The following is a 16511-nucleotide window of genomic DNA, read 5'->3' as shown; positions in this document are numbered from 1 at the left end:
TTGTTATTTTTGGAGAAGCCACCCTATTGCATGTATCAACGGACTATAATAGGACCATATTGAGAGTATTGGGGCATTTAAAAATTGTATGACTTTTTCATGAAAAATTTCGACAGCTATCAGGTCCAAAATTTTTTCACATTTTGGACATCTCAAATTATAGTGTTTTCCTGTTATTTTTGGAAAAGCCACCCTACTTCATGTATCAAGAGACTATAAAAAGACAATTTTGAGAGTATCTGTAAATTTTAATTTTTTAATGACTTTTTCACAGAAAATTTTGACATGCTATTATAGTATGACTTTTTTTTTCAAATTTCGGACATCTCAAAATATATATATATTTTAAATTATTTCAGGGAAAGCCACCCTACTACATGTATCAACAGACTATTAAAGACCATTTTGAGAGTATCGAGGCATTAAAAAATTCATAACTTTATCACTAAAATTTTCGACATGCTATAAATGACTTTTTTAGACATAAAAACACCATTTTAAGAGTATCCGTGCATTTAAAATTTTTATGACTTCTTCCACAGACATTTTTTTGTCATTTCTGGAAAAGCCACCCTACTACATGTATCAACAGACCATTTTGAGAGTATCGGGGCATTTAAAAAATCAAATGACTTCTTCACTAACATTTTGACATTTGATTTGCCAACAACAAAAAAAGGACAACTTTGAAATTGCTTAAAAATGCTTTAAAAAATGTTTTGTTAGAGTCTCTTGACATATTATAGTATAGCTATTCAAAACAGACAAAAAAAACCCCACCAGATTTTGAGATGAAAAATGAAAAAAAAGTCATACTATAGTATGCCAATTTTTATTTTAAAAAACGCCTTATTATACATGACATTTTATTTGACTTTGATGCCTTTTTAAATAATGAAGTTTTTCATATTAAAATTTCCCCTGACTACTCTTTTGAATGTATCTTGCATAAAGATTTTTTTCTGAACAGCTTTTGTTGCCGAACACTCGTTTCTGTTCATCCCCTTAAAGAATAACAGCACACTGAGCAGCTCGTCAGATTGGGATAAATAATTTAATGCAGTTACATTTTTGATATATGTGCACTCTCACTCACAAAAAAGAAATAGAAAGCATGTTGTTCCCCCCAATAAGATAAATGGGTAAACAAACAGTTGGTGTAATTTTCCTGCTTGCAGCCTTTAAGATCTTTCACCAACTCCACGAAGCTCTCTGTAAACCTGCACAACAAACACTCTGTTCACTCAAATACATGCGTCAGATATGAGAACCGAGATCAGTTTATAGAGTGAGGAAACACACAGACAGACTTTCACAACTTAAAACATGTTGACCATCAACATTCCCCGTCAGAAGCCCTTAAGATTAAACTCACAGCTTTCATCATTTACATGAAACATCATTAACCATACCTCAGTTTAACACCATGGAAACTAGAACATTTTCTCTTCTGGGCTTCAGATTATTATCATTATTATTATAATTATTAGTATTAGTATTATTATGCTTTGGATGATATAAACAAACAAGCAAAGAACAAATGAAACATATTTGCAATTAATATTCTAAAAACAAGACAAAATATAAACTGAGAGACATTTTAGACTCATTTCACCCAAAATTAAAATTACGTTTAGTTATCTGTCACTGTGGGGTTAAAACCAAAATGAGAAAGCATTTGGGAAGAAAACCAAACAAGATATGAAGTAAACTTTGTCAGTAAACTTAGATAATAAAACAAAAAACAGAAACAAAAGAAGGAAACTGGATATTGAAATGAATATCAGGAATTCTGTACCGCTTCAAAAATTCGAAGGAAAATGTTAAATGAAAAACAGGAAAGAAAAAAAACTTAATTGATACAGAATTTAAAAAATTTGTAATTTAAAAAATTAAATTTCCTTTTTTCCTTTTATACTTTAAACATTCAAAGACAGACGATTTATGGAGGAGAACTGGACCAGAAATTAAAATAACCACAATCAGGATATAAACATGCAGGACACGAAGCGAAAAACAGACGGATCCATCTGGAAATATACAAAGTACAAATACTTGAAACTGATGTTGTCATTATTGTGAGATGAAGCTTAAACATTCTTAAAGAAGACGATCTGCAGGTTCCTCCAGGAGCTTCTCACAGATCACAGAGTGAAGGAGTGAACTGTCCCCTCAGATCGTACAAAAGTGCTGCAAGTCTCTCCGAACTTTCTGAACGAAGTTTCTGATTTGCACAGGGAAGCTCGTCAACAAACCACATTTATCTGTCCAACCCAACATTAGTGACTCTGTGTGTGTGTGTGTGTGTGTGTGTGTGTGTGTGTGTGTGTCTGTGTCTGCGTGTGTGTGCTGATGGCTGTTAGCTCCTCCTGCGCCGCTGACGGTAGAAAAAGTGTGTGATGTGTTTACAGTACGTTGGTGTGAAAGTAGCGATGTCTGGACGGACTCTGAGACTCAGAAAGACGTGAAGCTACTATAGAATGCTGTCTCTTTGCAGTCGTTTTGAATCTCTCTGATGTCAGAAGTTTCTTTCTGTTTGGATCTCTCTGTGGTCATTGCTGTGTCTCTTAATGGTGGTTTGGGGTAATTTTAGCTCTTTGTGGTTGTTTTTTGTCTCTTTGAATCTGCTTCTGTATGCTGAATCCTGTGCAGTGTCCCTGACACGTCTGAGTGAATGTGTCAGTGATGCTGTGGCCGTCTTGTGTCTCTTTGTGGTCGTCTTGTGTCTTTTTGTGGCCGTCTTGTGTCTTTTTGTGGTCGTCTTGTGTCTCTTTGTGGGTGTCTTGTGTCTTTTGTGTTTTTTTTGTGTGTCTTTGTGGTAGTCTTGTGTCTCTTTGTGGTGGGGTTGTGTATCTTTGTGGTTGTCTTTAGAACCCTGCAGTAATTTTGAGTATCCTTGTTTCTGGCCTCTTTGTGGCCATTGTGTGTCTCTGAATGGTCGTGTGTCCGTGAATGGTTGTGTGTCTGTGAATGGTTGTGTGTCTGTGAATGGTTGTGTGTCTCTGAATCCGTCCAGCTGAGGTACAAGTTTCACATTATTCCCTGCCTGTGACTTGGTGTTTAAGTGTCTCCAACGAGGTAAAGTCGATATCTGCTGCACACCTGCCACCTGATAGTGTGTGTGCGTGGGTTTGTGTGTGTGTGTGTGTTGTACCTGCACTGACAGGTAGAGGTGAGTTGTTGTGCTAATGTGACAGCAGGTTCTCACACTGAAGGACGCTGCTGTCCTCCATCGAGGACTCTGTGTTTTATGTTGGCGGCGGCCTCGGCTCAGTGTGTGTGTGTGTGTGTGTGTGACTATCCTGCTGTACACCGAGTCCCCAGTGTGCTGTCATCTGTCTACATCATGACTGGGTTTTTTTAAACCCCGGTATATCCGTGTCTGTGTGTGTGTGTGTGCATGTGTGTGTGTCTGTGTCTGTGTGTGCATGTATATGTATGTGTGTGTGTGTGTGTTAGGAGGTGGTGGGCTTGCTGTAGTCTTCGACCCCGGTGATGGTGGCTTTGCAGAAGAAGCAGTCCTTGTTGTTCATCAGGTGCTGGTTGATACAGGCTCTATACACACACACACACACACACACACACACACACACACACACACACACACACACAGGAAACAAATAATTATTCAATAGCCCTTTTATAGAGAGCTGGGAGGCAGCAGGTGAACCTGAGAGTAAAGTTGAGTATATATGAAGTTGTTGCAGCATTTTTTGGCTTGAAACAGTATGTTACACATTTGGTGCTTAATTAATTTTTTTAATATCCAAAATGGATTAAAATTATCGCCTCCAGAATCATTCAGACACCAAGAGTGAAATACATGCTGTGTTTTGTTTTCAGAAACTTTTGACATTCAGTAGATTTGTGTATTTTATGTGATTGTATGTCAGCACTTGTTGTGTTGCCTGCTGAGAAAATCCCTTATTGTGAATCTAGTGAGTCAGCCATCCATCCTTTGAATGCTCAAGGTCTATAGTTTGGGGTTGTAAAGTTTCATGAGGCTGTAATTATCCTAGAGGTCACAGCAGCTCATTTTATACACTGAGCTCAAGTTTCACTCACTAACATCTTCACACATGAAGAACATTGGGCTCATTGAATCCACAAGAGTCTCAGCTTTCCATTCAGACCCCATTTATGCAGCTCACAGGAAGGTTCACATCCAAGAGGACACAACAACAACACATTTTACTGCAGGTTACAGCTTGTCTGGAAAGAGACTTGTGGGGAAACATAGAACATGTTTTCATTCAGATATCTGCAGGTCAGTTATTAAACAGTAGAGGGATTTTAGGATGCCTTAATAGAAATATATGCTGCCTCACACGGGGCACCAATAAAGTAGGGAGTTTATCTCTAACAGTTACAGGATAAATGCAACAGGGGTAAATCACAAATGCTATCCCTCCCATAAGGATATCAAATATGTAAGTATGAACCTTGTGAGATTGGGCTCATTGAATCCATAAGAGTCTCAGCTTTCCCGATTTATGCAGCTCACAGACTGTTTAGGGACCCCAGGATGCACAGACACAGTAAAAATACTTTATTTTTGTATAATCAAACATCAGAATATTGTTCAGCTGAAAACTGAAACAGATGTTATTATGTTGTTATGGGGCGGCTGTGGCTCAGTTGGTAGAGCATTCGTCCAGTGATCGGAGGGTTGGTTGTTCGATCCTCGACCATTGCAGCCTACATGTCGAAGTATCCTTGAGCAAGATACTGAACCACCAGTATGAATGTGTGTGTGAACGGGTGAATGAGCGTAGTGTAAAGCGCTTTGGATAAAAGCACTATATAAGTGCACCCCATTTACCATTTTCCCATGATGCAACACAAACAAACACATTATTCTGATTGATTCAGGTTTTCAGTTGGAATGAATCATGTTGTTTCTGATGAGAGGAACGACTCATAAATCTTTTGATCAGTTTGTGTATGTGTATGTCTCATTTTAAATCTCTTTGGTTGTTTTCTGTGTCTTTTGAGTCTTTGTGTTTCTTTCTGTTTGTCTCCTTGTGGTTGCTTTGAGAATCTTGCAGTCATTCAACGTATTTGTGTCTGTTTGTGGTCGTTGTGAGTCTGTTAGTGCTGTTTCATCTAATTGGCGGCGTGTGTCTTTTTGTCATTAGTTCTGGGCTCATTTTAAATGTCTTTGATTGTTTTCTGTCTCTTTTGAGTCTTTGTGTCTCTGTGGTCGTTGTGAGTTTGTAAGTGGTGATGTTGGATCTTATTGGCTGTTTTTTTGGCTTTTAATTGTAATGAATTTACTGTCTGTACTGGATGAATGTCTTGTTTCTGATTATCATTCTGCTGATAGACACGAGGAATAAATCTTTCTCTAATAAAGACGTATAATCAGAATAAACACATTTCTCCTCCTGTCCTGTTGAAGAGGGTAAGTGAAGACAGATTCGTGACAGCGTCTCCACCCGGCTGCTGCTGCTGAGTCGGCAGCTAAATCAAGCGCACCTCCAGGAAAACATGAAATATGTATCGAGGATGAATTGAACCGAGAGCTGCTGCCCACAGACGCTTTCAGCCACAATCAGCAGTTACCAAACAGCTGACTCACACACACACACACACACAGTACTGTATATGATGTATAAATACTGTACAGTACTGTGTGTGTGTGTGTGTTTGTGTGTTTATGTGTGTGTGAGAGACTGGATCGATGATCCTTCAGCAGAGTGAGGCAGCGTCAGGCTCAGAGTGAGACTTCAGGCTTTAGATTTTATGTATTTAAAGAAATTTAATGGTTTTTAAACTTTAAAATGTTGTTTTTTAACCCTCCAGAGACTCTTCAGTGTCTTTGTGTTTGATTTTTGTGTGATGACGTGTCGGGACGTCTGACTGAAGCTCTGAATAAAAAGCTTTTCTGTTGGTTTGTGCAGTGTAACGACTGCAGCTGCTGTCTGAAATACATATATATATATATATATATATATATATATATATATATATGTATGTGTGTGTGTGTGTGTTGTTTACTAGCCCTATAAAGCCTGAACCATGAAAATAATAAAAATATCAATTTACATATATGAATTCTAATTTGTATCATATTTGATACATCTAGACCTCATGTATCAAAGAGTGCGTAGCTTTTATACTAAAACTTTCATCACCTCCACATGTATCAAACTGTGCTTACGCCAGGTTCAGCGCACCTTTCCTTGATACATCCCAATCGGCGTCAAAACTGAGCACACATGCACGAGCCACCAACCACGCCCCGGCTCCTCCCGCAAATTAATATGCAGATGACATGCAAATTACTATAAATCGCTGGCATGCCCACTGATTGTCAACAAAACAATGACAAATCAATGTGCTGCCAGGTGAAATCTAAAATATAACTAGAAAACTTCCTCTGGACACACCGGCAGGGGCTACTGCCGGTGTGTACACCATGATGAAATTCTTCAGAGATACCAAACAATTAATACTTGTAATGTTATGATACTATATTATATACAAGGAGCACACCTACAACAAGCATTTATTTTCAAGTATTTATTTATACAGCAACCTATGCCCTTTCAACCTCAAAATGTGTATGTGTGTGTGTGTGTGTGTGTGTGTGTGTGTGTGTGTGTGTGTGTGTGAGAGAAACGTGTATCTGGAGGAGTGTGCACGATTACGCGTGCATGTGTGTGTGTGTAACTAAAATCACATAAATTTAACAGCCACCTGTAGAAGGTTCCGACACAGTGACAGCAGCCAGAGGTGAACAGACTGGAATTTCTGGCCTCGAACAGAAAGCATTTTTGGCAAATCATAATACCTATCATTGATCCGACTTCACTTTGAGCGTCCTGAGTTCTTCCTGAACAGCTACATATGTTTTTTGTGAAGAAAAATGAAGAAATAGCTTTGTAAGAGCGATCTGAAAAACTGTTAAATATGCTTTTCTACATAAATCTTCCTGGGTGTTTAACATGGGAGTCAATGAGGCTGTTGGTGCGTGTTGGTGGCACATCTGTGCATCATACGCCCCAAACTATAACTCTGACAGCTTTACCAGAGGATTGTGAGTGAGATGACAAATTTTCCTGCGTATCTATCTATAACTTATTCCTGTAGAGTGGAATTTGCGGCCTGGAGTGCAGTTTTCAAATTTATTTTTTGACAATTTTTTCTCTTCCTCTACACTCTGAGCTGAGGATGCCACACACTGTGACACGAACATTCCATGCAATACACACTCATTATAATCTCAGAATTTCTCCAAAAATGATCATGGTCATTGAACAGGGATTGATTAAAAAGTATATGACCTATTGGAACCTGGATTAATACACCAGTACACAAGACTTTTGTCTACTGTTTGAAGTTTAAATGGAGTCTCTATGAATTATGCTGGGGAAGTAGACATTTGAAAATCTTATTTGAAAAATTATTGTTCTTTTTCGCAAATTATTTTTGGCTGTCCCATTCACTTCAATGCAAAATGGAAACTTACGTCGCGAAAAATTAATATTACTTAGAGAAAAGTAATAGCACACCGATCCCGATCAAACCGAATCTTTTGATATATAATTTGTCCTAGTATCGGGACGAAATCGTGTCCGGAAGAGGAAGAAGAAAAAATCCACAGTATAAAAATAGTGCTTGGGGCTATACAGCAATTGCTGTAGGGGCCAGTGTTCGGTGCGATTGCCCCATAGATGATAAGCATTAATAATAGATGAAAAAAAAAATCATCTATCCCCCTTAGAACGTGTTAATGAGGTTGGAAAACGGCATTTTCCTTCATTGTACAAGAACTATAAACTGTAAACACAAAGCCAGTTGTGTGTAGTTTGAGTTTAGACATGAAACATGTTTTGAATACAGCATAAAAAACAGTACGTTCCGCCAAAAAAAAGTTTGCGGTGATTTGAACATTGTCACAGCACCTCGAAAGATTGCGCAGTGATTTTCACGGCACTGTTCATACATTTGGCATGTGCAGAAGAAACAAAGTATGCAATGTATGCAGCGTTGATACAAGAGGCACCTGGTCTTTTTGTGCAATTTGTTGCTCACAGTTTGTCTTTCTTGATCTAACAAAAAAATATATGACCTAATATTTTTAACTAATTAAAACTTTGACTTTCCTTTTAACAGTTTCCTCAAACATACAAAATATTTTTGTTCCATATAACACAACATCATACATCCACCACTGGAACCTGCAGAACAGTTTTGCTACATATGGTATTTTTGTGCAATTTGTTGCTCAGTTTGTTTATCTGAACACATCATCAATGCTCAATTTTTTTGCCACCTAAAAATACTCACCAAAAAAAAAAAAAAAATTATGTATTTATTTGAGTTCAAGAGATATCTAAATTTTTCTCTAAATATACCTTATTATGTCAGTTAAACTTTTACTTAGTTTACCTAAACGAGGAAATCACTTTATGTTGCTTTATTTAATGCATAATGTATGAAATGCAAAAAACTGCAATTGACAAATTTTCAAATAAGTTGTCATTGATAACTGCTGTATCAGATTTGATACACACATTTTCAACATGGTTTTACTATTTGTTTTGTATAAGTTATGAAATATTCATTAATTTTACATTACATCCAATGACATGTGGGTCACTGATTGAATGCATTAATTCCTGATCCCTAGTGGATATCCAGCTACTGCATGTATCTGATTGTACACATCAGGTTTTCAGGAAAAAAATATCACACTCAAAAACTTGTGTATCAAATATGATACATTCGGCTTTATAGGAATAGAAAGTTGACTAAAACATTGTGTTGGTCACTGATGAAAACATCTCATAACCTGTTGGTTAGAGACAGTTTCATTCAGAACTTCAAATCTGTGCACTAAATGATTTCTACCAAAAAACTGCTGATCTTCAACTTTCTATCTATTTCATGAAGACACGACAGAATCTGCAGCTCAACTCAATCCTCCAGATCCTGCAAGAAGCAGTGTGTGTGTGTGTGTGTGTGTGTGTGTGTGTGTGTGTGTGTGTGGACTCACTTGCAGGACTTGTGTGAGCAGGGCTTGAAGATGGCGGAGATGGAGTGGGCATAGCAGATGGGGCAGAGGTCTTCTTCACTGGTCGGCTGAAACGACACAAAAACAGTGTTTGACTCAAGACATCAATAAAGACTGAAACTAGAGGTGAACAAGAACAGCAATGTGTAAATAAGTTCAGTGAGGAGCTGGTGGATTAAAGAAAAAGTGCTGAGTCATGGCTGAGGAGAACTGCTAATACAACTCAATAGTAGTATGTAGAGACATAGGTCCAAAACAGCTGAAAGCAATGAGGCTTCAACCAGGGTTAATATTGATATTTATTTTGATGTGATTTGATCTGGAACATTTAAAGGTTTGAAGGGGTTTCTGGCTGAAACCACGAAGGAGAAATTAATGCATGAAAAAGTGAAAAGAGTTCTACTTTTGTCTCATTTCCCATTTATTTGATTGGAGAAAAGTATGTGGAATATTTCTGATATTATGAAAGTTTTGAACAGGAAAAATACCCCCACAGAGTTTCTAATCGAGATAAATATTTAGACTTTTATGTTCTGTTCTGTTCTTTTGTTCTGGATCAAAACTCTCTTTAAGCTTTTTATTATTTCTACCACAGCTTATTACAATCCAAAAGTCAGAGAGATGAAAACAAGAGACACACCAACCACACAGAGGCACAACAACAGAGACAGGAATAGCTAACCATGACTGATTTCTGATGAAACTTAAACTGTTTCTATCTTTCCTCTTTTTCCTTGAACAGAAGCAAAGTGTGACGTCATCTGAACCTGCTGACCCATCGACAGCATCTGTCATCGTGTGTGTGTGTGTGTGTGTCTGTGTGTGTCTGTGTGTGTGTTTGTGTGTGTGGGTGTGTGTGTGTGTGGGTGTGTGTGTGTGTGTGTGTGTGTGTGTGTGTGTGTGTGTGTGAGTCGGTCCGGGGATCAAACCGCCGACCTTATGGTGGACAACTTGATCTACTTGAAAAGGAATTTCTATAAAAGTTAAAACATATTTCAGTCTTTATAAGAAACAAGAAATGACCCGAGGTGTTCTGGGATATGGAACATTAAATCATCCATCTGAGCTGCATAAAAAAATAAATTATCGCTCATGGTTATCATGAGATGAAAGTCATTATGTTTAATGGATCTTTTGCTGTTTTATTTTTCCAAAGCTGCATTTAAAAAATAATCATCTAATATAAAATATAAAAGCATTTACTGTGATGGTAAAGAGTTAAAAGTTCAGAAAGATTTATTGTTTCATATGGTGTAATAATAATATTTAATGAGAACATCTTTTAAATTACACTCAGCTGACAACACAGAAGATTTCTACTTTACCAGTTTTATTAAACACATTTATTCTCAATGAGGATGATCAGAAAGATGTTTGTGTTGACAAACAAGGATTTAAACTCACCAACAACACATTAAAGAGTAAAGGTCAGATTCTGTCCAACAGTTCAAAGAAACCAGACCAGAGACACAGAGTAGGGACAGGTATAATTAATCAATGATTGATTAATGCTCGTTAACAATTTGGTCGATCGCATGGAATTTTTAATCGATCTGTGTATTTTATGGAAGGAATATCTTTATATTATATCTTTATTTAAGTGCGTAGATTTTCAGTTTGACAGCATGATTTTATTCCTTTCCAGTGAAACAGTTCCTTCTCATGCTCAGATTTATGCTCACATTTTGTGCTAGCACTCAGATTTCTGCTGCTTTCTTTTAAAATGTTTGCTTGAACTCAAAAATGACATGCTTATGCTCACATTTCTAATTCTTAGACACAAACATTTTGCTTGCATTCAAATATGTCCTGTATATGAAATTATAAAAATCTAATATAAAATTATAAAAAATCTAAACTACCAAAACTCTCTTTAGAATTACTTAAGATTATTTATACATAAATATGCTGGCCTATAGGTTATGATTCAAATAGCTGGCTAATATGGTAAATTGGTGAATTTTAGGAGAGAAGCAGTTTTACAAATAGGCGATATACTACCTGCCCCTACGGGGCGCTCAAAATGGGCGAAGGAACGCACCCAAGACACGCCATCCTTCATCTGATTGGTCCACACTCTAGCTGTCTCCTTATTGGCCGGTGAAACACAGTATTATAAGCATCTTCAGTCTGAGCAGATACCTCAACCTGAGACGACGTGCTTGTTCTGAGTGCGACCACAAAAGTTTTGAGAGCGCAGAGTTGAGATCTGAGCGCGTAGACTTTAGATTTGAGTACGCAGACTTTAGATTTGAGAGTGCAGACTTTAAATTTGAGTGTGCAGACTTTAGATTTGAGAGTGCAGACTTTAGATTTGAGTGTGCAGACTTTAGATTTGAGAGTGCAGACTTTAGATTTTAGAGCAGACTTTAGATCTGAGAACTCAGACTTTAGATTTTAGAGCACAGACTTTAGATTTGAGAACGCAGACTTTAGATTTTAGAGCACAGACTTTAGATTTGAGAACGCAGACTTTAGATTTGAGTACGCAGATTTTAGATTTGAGAGTGCAGACTTTAGATTTGAGTGTGCAGACTTTAGATCTGAGTGTGCAGACTTTAGATTTGAGAGCGCAGACTTTAGATCTGAGTGCAGACTTTAGATTTGAGAACGCAGACTTTAGATTTGAGAATGCAGACTTTAGATCTGAGAGTGCAGACTTTAGATTTGAGCGAGCAGACTTTAGATCTGAGAGTGCAGACTTTAGATTTGAGCGCAGACTTTAGATCTGATCACAGGAAACATTTGAGTGCGAGCGAAATGTTTGTGTCCAAGAAGAAGAAATGTGAGCACAAGCATGTCATTTTTGAGTTCAAGCAAACATTTTTGAGTTCAAGCAAACCTTTTTGAAAGAAAGCAGCAGAAATCTGCTGTGAGCATGAGGAGCTGTGTCACTGAAAAGGAATAAAAACATGCTCTCAAACTGAAAATCTACGCTCTTGAATAAAGATAGATATTTCTTCCATAGTATTTTTTATTTTATTTTATCTCTCTCTGCATATCAGTATCACTGAACTGAATCACGCCGATCGTGGCCGTACGTCAATCAGCCAATGACCTGAGAATTAAGTTGGATGAACTGAAAGTTGCAATAACAATTAAAAAACACACAGAGATAGAAGAGTATTAATTTGAGCAAAACATGCTTACTATACCTATTTATTCTGCTAGGCATTCAGTCCCAGCTAAGCAAGAATCCTTGTTTTTTTTTTTTTTTTTACATTTTATTCTTTTATTTCCTTTTGAACTCAAACTCTGTTTTTGGATTGAGTTTTTATTACTATTTTATTGTTTTATTGTTTTAAGTATTTTATTGTTTTCATTGTTTTTATTTATTACTATTTTTGTGTATGATTTTATTGTTTTTTTAATAACTTGACTTACTGTATCAAACCTTGCTAGCATGAATTTCTGAGTTTAATTTATGCAAAACGTATTTAACTTATTTATATATATAACACAAAACACATTTAAATATTAAGATTACTGTGAAAACTAACCTCATACCTCTTCAGGGCTGAAACATAAAACATTGAACTCCTTGACGTTATCTCTACAGTTTAACCTCACTGAGTTAATTTTACGATATACAGCCACATCCACTCCTCTACCACACAATACTGCATCTGACACATTGATATATTGTTGTTGTCTTAATTACTATTTTTACTTAATGAATTGTATATTCGTGCCAATAAAGCCTTATGGAATTGCAAAATTGAATTGAATTGATAGGAAGTCTCTTTTCGTCCTTCCAAAATAAAAGCATCCATTATCAAAACAGGCTTTTGCATTGTACTGTATATATATTTTTTATTTTGCGCATGTATGCATGTTTTTATGTATAAAAACATAGCGATTAATCAATTAATTTGTTTTAAAAGGTTTCTTCCAAACGCCCTCCATCCCTGATACAGAGAGACATTAACACATGAACATGCAGTCCAGACCAGCAGGAACACTCAGAAAGGTCATAACACACACACACACCACACGCACAGCCTCCTGAGCTCCATTTACAGTAAAATCATTAGTGTGAGTATCTGCAAACATAAACAGAGAGAGAGAGAGCTGTCCACACTGTGATGGATCTGTGAACCTGCACAGTGTTTGGGAATGTGTGTGTGTGTGTGTGTGCGCGCGTGCGTGCGTGTGTGCGTGCATGCCACAGCTTTTCAAACAGTCTAATGTTAAACAACAAACATCAGGAAACTGTGAAACAGCTCAGCTCCTCTGTCCCTTTGTCTCTCTGCAGAGACAGACTCTGTCCATGTTAGAGCTCAGTACAACACCTCCATGTTCACAATAAACACTCAATTTTGAGGATCTGAGGGCACTCTGTGTCTCTTCAGATGGCCCTAAGGAACAGAAGTGTCAAGTACAAATGAAGTACAAATACTTATTTTTTAATGTTTGTGCATTTTACTAAAATATGTTGAAACATGTGCATCACTAATGTTTCAACAATGTTTCAACATTATTTTAATAGGGGGGGGGGGGGGGGGGGTATTGCACTATAGGCCCCCGCCGTAGCCTAAGCTTTTGTCCATAATGGCATTTTTCCCCCCTACATTACTTTTACTTTTATACTTTAAGTAGTTTTGAAACCAGTACTTTTACACTTTTACTTGAGTAAAAAGCTTCAATTGATACTTCAACTTTTTTAAACCCTAGTATCTATACTTCTACTGGAGTAATGAATGTGAATACTTTTGACACCTCTACAGAGGACAATGTCTCCTCTGATGGACCTGAGGACTCTGTGTTTCAGCTGCTTGTCACATTTAAACTGCTGAACATGTTTCATCAAAGTGATGAAGCAGAAAAAGAGTTTGACAACTTTCCTTCTCTCCTCTCTCTGTCTCTCTCTCCTCTCTGTGTCTCTGTGTGTGTGTGTCTCTCTCTCTCTCTTTATCAATAATAGATGGTCTCTCCGTCTGGTGTGTCTCTGTGGTGGACTCTAAGGGATCGGGTTTCCACTGCGGAAATCTCCTGACCAGCTTCACCCTGAAGGACAGCAGGTCCCCCAGACCACCCAGCTTCACTCAGTGTGTGTGTGTGTGCGTGTGCGTGTGCGTGTGCGTGCGTGTGTGTGTGTGTGTGTGTGTGTGTGGACTCACTGCTGTACTCGCTGCAGCTTGTTTGGATTCTTCAGTGAGAAACGTCAACATCAGCTCCACCTTCTGCTTCTCCTCCTCACTGATGTAGTCGGTGTCTGAGGGAGGAACACAAACACACACACACACACACAGATATTATAATGATTGTTATGATTATTATTATGATTATAATCATTATTATTATTATTATTACTATTAGGGCTGGGACTCGATTAAAAAATGTTATCTAATTAATTAGAGGCTTTGTAATTAATTAATCGAAATTAATCGCATTTTAATCGCATATAAATATTTGACCTGAGAACAGTGAGAAGTAATTTTTTCACATGGATTTTTAGTATACCATTGAATAATGACTGAATACATCAGCTTAAGCAACAAAAATATTGTTTATTTTTCTTCAAGTCCAACAGACCAGTGCAATTTTTGCCATTAAGTGTAGCAATAGCGTATTTAGAAATATAGTACATTTCTGAATTTCAAATTCAGGTAGCCTATAGGTAGGTAGACCTTCTGTAAACTATAATACTTTGGTTTTTTAAGTAAAACACAATCCACGCTAGCTACCACACTAGCCGCTAGCTGCTATATGTTTTGCATTGAGGTGATACTTGAGGCTCAATGTGCTGCGGTGATATGTGAATTCCTTGTTGCATAGCAACACAACCATGCTCTTATCAACGCTTCCATCCATTGGTTTTTTGTAACAAAATGTCCCATCATCCACGGGGCCAACCAAAGCGTCTCATCAGCTTCTTCGTTAATGTTCACTGTGGTTTGTTGTTGTCTGAACTCATGAACGCTAGTTGGTGCTCCAGTATAATCGGTCCACATCATCCAGTGAGAAACTTTCCGCAGTGCAAAAATAAGTGCGATTAAAATGCATCAATTTTTTTAACACGTTAATTTTTGTGTAATGAATTAATCTTAATTAACGTGTTAAAGTCCCGGCCTTAATTATTATTAATATTATCTTGTGATGAGCAGTCTGATAGTTTAATATAAAACTACCTTCAAAGTAAAAGTCCAGTAAAATGCTGCGTGTGATAAATGTGTGTGATATATACGTCATATATATATACGATATATATATATATATATATATATATATATATATATATATATATATATATATATAGATAGAGATAGAGATAGGTATAGATATATGCGGTTGGTTCCTGCTGCAGTAAGCTGATCTGAGCTGATCCAGGATCAGAGTCTGCAGATAATCTCATCTCAGATCCACTTTCAGCTCCGACACAAACCACAAAGACGAAAGGTGAAAATAAAAGACAGCAGCGCTCCGATTACACAGAGCAACAGGAATAATACGACCATTTTTATATGTGTTCAGAACAACCAAAAGAACTTCAGCAGGACTGGGGCTCTGATTATTGATCTGATTATTTCTGGGACCTGGTGTCCCCGCTGCTGCCTTCAGGTGCTGCTGGGAGATTACAACTGCAGGGCTGGAAGTTGCTCTTCTGACTCGTTTGTGAGCTGAAACAACGAGGACATTAAAGAACTCGCTGAGAGAAGATTCTTTAAAAGACACACTTTTTAAAAAAATATATTTTCCATCATTTTAAATGCATTTCTGTATTGCCAACAAAATGTACCAAAAGTATCTGAAGTCAAAGTTCACTTCTGTCAGTGTTTGTTATCACATGACTGGCATATTATTATCATTTTATATGTTATATAATATTAGATGATTAATGTTGTCGGGGAAGTTTAAAGTTTGAATCTGAAATTATGGATCAGATTTGTTTGTAAATCTGTAGAGAAACTGAAGCTCTTAATAGATAAAAAAAATAACAATGAAGAAGTTTTTTTAAAGTAGAAGTTTAAAGTAGCATAACATGAAAATAAAGTACAAATACCCCAAAATTGTAACAAAGTACTTAGTAACTTTCCTTCAGATTAAAAAGGTTCTATGTAGAAACCAACAGAACTTTAATATCTTTACCACATAGTGTATTTAATGTGCAAATGGAAACTGTAATGGGAGCTAGCCGAGCTGAGAAAACTCAAAACTTGACTTGAAGTTATAAACTTCAGAGGTTAAAGCTGGAGCTTCTGTAAACTATGATGCATTTCATATGATTAATAATTGCCTGTATAAGCTACACATTTTATAATGGAAGAATACAAATTGTACGCATGTCTGGCCGACATCTCCCAGTGGATGTCCTCACACCACCTTAAACTCAACCTGGGAAAGACTGAGCTACTTTACCTCCCTGGGAAGGGCTCTCCCACCACTGACCTCCACATCAGAACACAGTGGTTCCCTCTACCGAGACCGTTAAAAACCTTGGTGTGACTCTCGAGAAACCTCACCACAAACATCACCGCTACCACCAGAT

At 37.2% G+C, this 16511-nt stretch overlaps 1 protein-coding gene across 2 annotated transcripts in view; it reads right to left on the bottom strand.

Moving 5' to 3' along the window:
* Positions 1 to 1035: 1035 nt before the first annotated feature.
* The window catches only part of LOC131965171 (E3 ubiquitin-protein ligase RNF123), a 116621-nt gene continuing 101145 nt past the window's right edge, over positions 1036 to 16511 (bottom strand). For both annotated transcript variants that reach the window (XM_059328479.1, XM_059328480.1), the window contains exons 38-40: positions 14143 to 14237; positions 9005 to 9090; positions 1036 to 3555 (exon numbers count right to left, since the gene is read on the bottom strand). In XM_059328479.1, coding sequence (XP_059184462.1) covers positions 3456 to 3555; positions 9005 to 9090; positions 14143 to 14237 — 281 coding nt within the window. In that variant the 3' untranslated portion in view covers positions 1036 to 3455. The remainder of the gene's footprint in view (positions 3556 to 9004; positions 9091 to 14142; positions 14238 to 16511) is intronic.

Source organism: Centropristis striata, chromosome 3 (assembly GCF_030273125.1).
Source record: "Centropristis striata isolate RG_2023a ecotype Rhode Island chromosome 3, C.striata_1.0, whole genome shotgun sequence".
NCBI lineage: Eukaryota > Metazoa > Chordata > Actinopteri > Perciformes > Serranidae > Centropristis > Centropristis striata.
This window is presented reverse-complemented; position numbering and strand designations above follow the sequence as displayed.